Here is a 7,125-nt window from a genome sequence, read left to right on the forward strand (position 1 = left end):
TTTCTGGGCCTTACTGTCCCCACCTGGGAAAAGGCCATGTCATGCTAGATATGTGCCTTTTAGATATGGAGATGGTCAAGCACAGAGCACCCAGATTCAAATGCACATCACACAAATGCTCGTCAAAGTGACCTAGGTGAGCCTAGCCACTCACTCAGGCATATACTCATCACACTCACAGTCCAGTCCAAGTGCACATAGACCAAATCACACTGATACAAGGAGGCACACAACCACACAGACATACACACAAATATCCAATCATGTTGTCACAAAAATAATAGCCACACCTAGAGAGAAAACCATCAGAGCACAGAGTCATACATACAGACAGATGATCACACGGAATACCAATACACAAGCTTACAACTACACACAACTACAAGAAACCACAAAGACATTCAGGCACACAGCCACAGCCAGTTACAGTGGCATACAACCGGCCACAGTCAACCGCCCCACAACGGCGTAGGTACACCCGCATACAGATACATAGCCAGTCCGGCACCATCACACACGGAGATACAAGAAGCAACAGCTCACGGAAATCACCCCAAGTCACACACACGATCGCTCATGGCTACACGTGCTTCCTAGGACGGACTGGCAGGTAGGTTGGGCTGCGATCGCCCACAGGAGCCCGCCTCTCCACCTGCTCCCCACAGCAGCCATTAGAGGAGAGACATCAAGGTCTGCTCTCCTGGCTCCCAGGACTCATTTTTCTGGTGCCTCGGTTTCCTCGTTTAATCCCAGAACCCTTCGGCACACGGCCCCTGCAACTGACCAATCAAGAGTGGGCCGAGCCCCCTCCTAGGGCCAATCAGAACAGGAACACAGCTGGCCAATTGGCTTGGCGAACTCACCTTCCGCCCCTTCCCTGTTCTGCTTCTTAAAGCCGCTAACGCCTCTTGGCCCGGACGTTCACGATTCCACCGCCAGGCTGCCGTGGCCCTTTTAAAAGGCAGAGCCGCGGCGGAGCGGGGGTCCTAGCACAGACCAATGAGAAGCCCCATTCGGCATCCGCCCCTCCCACCCCCTCCAGAGGTCAGATGATTTTGCCTGTGGTACTGTGGACTGTAGGGTGAGGCGAGAGGCGCCAGGTAAGCGTTGGTGAGGGGGGCGAGAGGGGCCAGTGGCGCCAGGGCCGCGCCTGCCTGTGGAAGCCACTCCGCCCTGACGCCCCTGCTCCTCCAGGTTGGCCGTGGTTGCTCTGCTTGCCCACCCGCTGCCCAAATGGCTCTGAGAAGGTTCTCCGAGCGGCTGCTGAGCCGGGGACCAGGCCTGAGCTTCCTGCGCGGGTGGGGGTCGGCGGCGGCGCAGACTGGTCAGTGCCGGTCGGGGGCAGTGTGGAGAGGGTGGACCTGGAGGCTCGGGGGACTTTTCGGAATGACTATTTCGTCCTGTGTTTGCAGAAAAGGGCGGGAAGACACAGAACCGAGCGACTAAGGGTAAGGACCCCTCCTTGCGCCGGACGTCTGCGGCCCCTGTCCAGCTGTCTGCGCAGGGTGGGCTCTGTCCCAGAATCCGAGGGCTGCCCCAGAGGGGAGGCAGGGCGTGGCCGGGGCCAGAGACAGTGAGTTTCCCGGAGAAACGCCGTCTTGCAAGTGGTCTTTAACTGCCCACATCACCAGGAGCCAGTTGGGAGCGTTGGAGTGGGGCTGAGCCTTCCAGGAGAGGAGAGTCAAGCCCTCTCCCACTCTCTGCTCCCTCTCCCAGCCTCGCGTCCTTTATTTGACTGGAGGGACCCGCTGGTGCTGGAGGAGCAGCTGACAGCGGATGAGATCCTCATCAGGGACACCTTCCGCACCTATTGCCAGGAGCGCCTCATGCCCCGAATCCTGCTGGCCAATCGCAACGAAGGTGCTGCGGTGTGCGGGTGGGCACCCTCCCCTGTGCACACCAGCTCTGCTTGCTTTAGCAGGCCCCCCCGGGCCCCCTCCGTCCCTGGGATGGGGGCTCCAGTGGGCTAGGGCTGGGCCTGAGTTTGAGCATCTTGTGTTTTGCAGTTTTTCACCGAGAGATCATCTCAGAAATGGGGGAGCTTGGTGTGCTGGGGCCCACCATCAAAGGTAGGGACAGATTTATTTCCACACTCTGCAGCCCCCACTGTGCCTTGGAAAGCCCCTTCTTATTCCTGAGCCTGAGTTTCCCGGTCTGCAAATCGAGGCTGTTATTCCTCCATCTGAAAGTGGCTGTGGGGAAACATGAATAAACTTTCTAACTAGGACCAGCTTGGTGCCCCCTCCTGGGGCGCCCCTATATAGCCCTGTCTCTTGGGCCCCAGGAATCACACTGGTCCCAGCTGGGCGGGACTTTTGTCTCCCATTGCCCTGTCTTCCCTCTCCCTCCCCTCCACCAGGGTATGGCTGTGCTGGAGTGTCATCTGTGGCCTATGGGCTCCTGGCCCGAGAGCTGGAGCGGGTGGATAGTGGCTACAGGTCAGCAATGAGTGTCCAGTCTTCCCTGGTCATGCACCCCATCTACGCCTACGGCAGCAAGGAACAGCAAGAGAAGTACCTTCCCCGGCTGGGTGAGCAGTTGACCGTAGAGCCTGGTGGAAGGAAGACCATCTCAGTGGTCTGGAACTTAGGAATGGGACTGTCCCCAGAGCCTGCCTTCTGTCCCCACCTCAAGGATAGCGCCAATGGCTACCCAGATCCCCTGCGAGACTGTGGGCCTCGCCCCTACATTTGATCATGAATATTTTCTCCTGGGTCTCTCTTCAGTCTGCCCACTTACCACCATCATCTCCCTCCCGATTCGCTGTGTGTCCCCATCCCAGCCCAAAGTTTAAAGTCTTAATTTCCTGACTGGGTCCACCAGGCCCCTCATGAATAGGCAGGCCTCTGCTGACCATGCCACCTCATCTCTGGCCATTCGACTGCTTCTCCTCAGCCAGACTCAGCTGGCATTCTCCACTGTACCACTGGGCCTTTGCATATCTGTACCCTCAGTGGAACCGCTCCTCTTCACCCTTCCTCCTCCTGCTTAACTCCTTTTCACTGCCTTCAAGACAGGTTCGTTCTTTCCTGGCTCCTGTGGGGCCCCTCCCACCCGATCATGGCATTGTTCCTGTGGCCTGGGGTGGGTGGGAGGCTATCCCCACACACTGACCCCACTTGAGAGTGCCATGGGGGCAGAGTTGGGTCTCCCTTTGGCCTGGCTTGATGGGGAGGCTGACAATTTTCATTAGAGGAGTTGGGGGACAGGAGACTTGTGACCCTATCTTGTCCCTGCAGCCAAGGGGGAGCTCCTGGGCTGCTTTGGACTCACAGAGCCCAACCATGGGAGTGACCCTGGCAGCATGGAGACCAGAGCCCGCCACAACCCATCTAACAGGAGCTACACCCTCACTGGGACCAAGACCTGGTAAGGGGCCTGGGTGTCTCAGGCAGGTGGGCAGGGGCAGGAGGGAGGTGGCCAGACCCTCACTGCCTATCCCTCCCCCAGGATCACCAATTCACCTGTGGCCGACCTGTTTGTAGTATGGGCTCGGTGTGAAGACAGCTGCATTCGGGGCTTCCTGCTGGAGAAGGGGATGCGGGGCCTCTCAGCCCCCAAGATTGAGGGCAAGTTCTCCCTGCGGGCCTCGTCCACGGGCATGATCGTCATGGACAGTGTGGAGGTGCCAGAGGAGAATGTGCTGCCTGATGTATCTGGTCTGGCGGTGAGCAGCGGCCACCTTGGGAACTGGTGCAGCTTCCTTGGGCAGGCCCCATGCTGGGGACCCAGCTGGGGACCAGACACAGTCCCTGTGCTTGAGGACCCCACACACGAGTGATTCTGAGAGCTTCTGCCTGGCTCACTGATGTTTGGAAGTTGCCCTTTGGGGGTGACCATTTGGCTTATACTGGCTCTGCCAAGGACACTTACTAGCCTGAACCAGTTTAATCCTTTGATACGTGTGCTCTTTTCTGTCTCCTTACATCATCCCCTAGATCTGGGCATCTGGGACGCAGGTCCTGGGCTGGGTAGAAACTGTGCGTGCGTGACCTTTGGTGCTGGGACCGTGTGTGATTGAAATAGCTGCCCTGAATGCCTCTGTTTTCGGTGACTGCACATCTGGGGAGGGGGCTTCTCCCTACGTAAGTTAGTTCTTCCTGGGGCCTCGGAGCTCCTGGGTAGGGTTGAGGCCTCCCTCTCAACCCCACAGGGGCCCTTCGGCTGCCTGAACAATGCCCGGTTTGGCATCGCCTGGGGCGTGCTCGGAGCCGCCGAATTCTGTTTGCACACAGCCCGGCAGTACAGCCTGGACAGGTGTGTGGGGCTGCCGTGAGATCTCCTGGGGGGCATGGTGGGGGGGGGGGGGGGGCACGGGCTCCACCCCTTACCCTACCAGTGATTCCTCATCTCCTGCCTATCAGACTTAAGTTCCCCACTGGGTGAAGTGGTCTGGGAAATCCTTCTGAGCAGAGAGGGGCCGACTGCTCAGTGACGTTGGTGAGGCTGAGCAGTGACAGGGCCAAGGTGAACTCAGTGAGGGCCGAGGCAGCCTGGGAAGGCTTCCTAGACTGGGGAGTGAGCATGCCCACACTTAGCCCTGAACTTCCCCGCTCAGGATCCAGTTTGGCGTCCCACTGGCCAGGAACCAGCTGATTCAGAAGAAGCTGGCAGACATGCTTACTGAGATCACGCTGGGCCTTCACGCCTGCCTGCAGCTTGGCCGCTTGAAGGATCAAGACAAGTAGGGGCTTTGTGTTGGGGGAGCAGGGGGTAGGCAGCAAAGAGGGGACCCTGTGCCCCAGCTGGACGTGGTGGTGGCTGGAACTGGGGAGAAGGGTCTTTCCTCCCTGGGGGCCCCTGGGGACCTGTCCCTTCTCTCCCTCTTGGCCTTAATAGGACAGGACTGCCTGCCTGTCCCTTACTGGGAGCTCAATGTCTGCTGCTGTGACTAGAACTTGGGGAATCTTCTCCCCCCGGCTGGGTTGGCCCAGGGCTTAGGGACTTCTGGGATCAGTTCTTTGTGATTCCAGACTTGTGACATGTCTGGGCCATTCCCAGGGCCACTCCAGAAATGGTCTCCCTGCTGAAGAGGAATAACTGTGGGAAGGCTCTGGATATCGCCCGCCAGGCCCGAGACATACTAGGGGGGAATGGGATTTCTGATGAGTATCACGTCATCCGCCATGCCATGAACCTGGAGGCCGTGAACACCTATGAAGGTAGGTGCTGGGTCTCGGGGTGGGGCGGTGAGTGTCCCAGGGGCCTCACTGTCTAGAGGAGAAGGGTGGGGACAGCAGGCCTGAGTCCTCCTCCCAGCTGTCATCACTAGCAGTGTGACCTGGGGCAAGTCCCACTGTGTTCTTCATCTGGATTGGCTCACACAGGGACTGTGGCAGTGACATGCTCTCGGCCTTTTTCCATGGTGCTGCCTAGGGCTTTGCAACCTCCTCGGGCACCCCCAGCCTGAGGCACGACGCCTGGTGAACTGGTGGGTGCCCAGGAGCAAACGTGCAGCTACACACAGGAATCACCACCCCATTTTACGTTAAGAGAAAAAAGACAAATCACAGTCAGGCTGGGGTGTCTGGACCTGGTGACTGGTTGTTAACTTGCATGGGGCCCAAAATCCCTTTCCTCATGGGAAAACTGACATGGAAAAAGATCATTTAAAACTAAAAAAAAAAAAAAGGAAAAAATAGTACCATCTCGTGTGAGCCAGGCAGAAACAGACAGAAGTGTAAAGGGGTACAAGTGCTCATCTTGGGGAGAAAGTGGGACCATGTTAGGCCTGAAAGGAAGCGTAGCTCCCTGGGACAGCAAAACAGCTTCTGGGTGCTATTCTCGATGGGCCATTCCAGAAACAGCAAGACGGAGGGTTGGGGGGATACTACCGGTGTGGGGATGACCCTGAGGACGAGCAGAGGGGGGCCTCCAGGGAGTTGTACGCAGGGGAGGGATGGGGTCAGATTGGCCCTTTGGGAAGTAAACATAATTATTTGGCTCCATGAAAGGGCAGAGGTATCTCTTCACCCATTTAAACTGAGAAAGAGCAAAGGAGAGCCCTCAGGGCTCGGACATGTTACCCAGCCTGGAGAGGGGGATATGGGATACGGCACGGTGGCTCTAGGATGGCGGAGATCAGCTGGACAAGCGGTGTTTCTGATTTTTGCTTCCCCATCTCTTCTGTGGATAAGAAAGGGCCTGTCCTATCCCACAGGGAAAGAAGCAGGAATGGGTTGAAAATCAAACATTGAACCAACTGTGCAGGGTTGGGTGGGATGAATCTGCCAAGTGTGGGGAGTCCCAAAGCTGGGCCCACAGCCAGGGCTGGACTTGAAGTTCTGGGTCTAGCACAAGGACCCTTGTTGGGTTGTTTTTTTTTTTAATTTTTTAATTTTTTTTATTTTTGCCAAGATGCATTGCAGAACTGTGAAAAAAAAATTTTCAGCATGGTGCCAGTGGTGGCCTCAGCCTTCTCTTGGTGGCTGTCACCAAGAGGGGATGCTCCCAGTAGCTCTCAGAATTCGCCATCTTTGTGGGCCTGTTCTTCCGAAGTAGTAGCCTAGGGGGAGAAGGGACATGAAGACTGACGTTAAAGCGAGGTTGGGAGCTGTTCGGACTCCACACCGACTCTGCATTTATCTTGTCCAGGCACTCACGACATTCACGCTCTGATCCTTGGAAGGGCGATCACAGGGATCCAGGCGTTCACGGCCAGCAAGTGAACATACTTCACCCGGGAGCCCAGATGGTCTCAAGCTCCTTCCCAGGGAAGTGCTGTGCTCTGAGCTTACTCAGGGGGTGGCAGATGGAGCCAATTTTTATAGTGGGAAGTGAGAGACACTGATTCTTAATTATCAAAATTTTCCCTTTGAAGTCATTCAAATGTGTTCCTTAAAAAGAAGATGGGACTCTCTGTACCAAGTTTCTCAACCCACTTTTAACCATGGACGGGAATGGATTCCACTCATCTTGAAACAGAAGCTTCTCTTGATGGGAGCCGGAAGAGGGAAGGAGAGTGGCATGGAGGCAGCCTGTGGTGTCTGACTGGGCAAAGGCCCCGCACACCGGGAGTCCACTGTGTGCCCTCCAACCCTCCCATCTTGTGGGTGAATGCCTAATGCTTGATGTTGGGGCAGAAAGAGAGTAAAAGACTAATAAAGTCGGCATGTGTGACCCCAA

The 7,125-nt window shown here is 56.6% G+C and overlaps 1 protein-coding gene across 1 annotated transcript; it reads left to right on the top strand.

Annotated features, from left to right (window-relative positions):
* Window positions 1-1,008: 1,008 nt before the first annotated feature.
* On the top strand, window positions 1,009-7,079 carry GCDH (glutaryl-CoA dehydrogenase). The gene is made up of 12 exons (XM_059389137.1): window positions 1,009-1,100; window positions 1,195-1,324; window positions 1,413-1,448; window positions 1,717-1,860; window positions 2,007-2,069; window positions 2,360-2,530; window positions 3,240-3,369; window positions 3,451-3,667; window positions 4,154-4,257; window positions 4,559-4,684; window positions 5,002-5,162; window positions 6,595-7,079. The coding sequence occupies exons 2-12, from the start codon at window positions 1,234-1,236 to the stop codon at window positions 6,666-6,668; spliced, it is 1,317 nt and encodes a 438-aa protein (XP_059245120.1). The 5' UTR covers window positions 1,009-1,100; window positions 1,195-1,233; the 3' UTR covers window positions 6,669-7,079.
* Window positions 7,080-7,125: the final 46 nt, after the last annotated feature.

This window comes from Mustela nigripes, chromosome 2 (genome assembly GCF_022355385.1).
Source record: "Mustela nigripes isolate SB6536 chromosome 2, MUSNIG.SB6536, whole genome shotgun sequence".
In the NCBI taxonomy this organism is placed as follows: domain Eukaryota; kingdom Metazoa; phylum Chordata; class Mammalia; order Carnivora; family Mustelidae; genus Mustela; species Mustela nigripes.

What these genes read in the sequence shown, in the direction of transcription:
- GCDH (XM_059389137.1), top strand. Translation starts at nt 1,234, where the DNA reads ATGGCTCTGAGAAGGTTCTCCGAGCGGCTGCTGAGCCGGGGACCAGGC. An exon ending in GCTGGGGCCCACCATCAAAG is followed by an intron (nt 2,070 to 2,359) that starts GTAGGGACAGAT and finishes CCCCTCCACCAG; the next exon opens with GGTATGGCTGTGCTGGAGTG. An exon ending in CTCACTGGGACCAAGACCTG is followed by an intron (nt 3,370 to 3,450) that starts GTAAGGGGCCTG and finishes TCCCTCCCCCAG; the next exon opens with GATCACCAATTCACCTGTGG.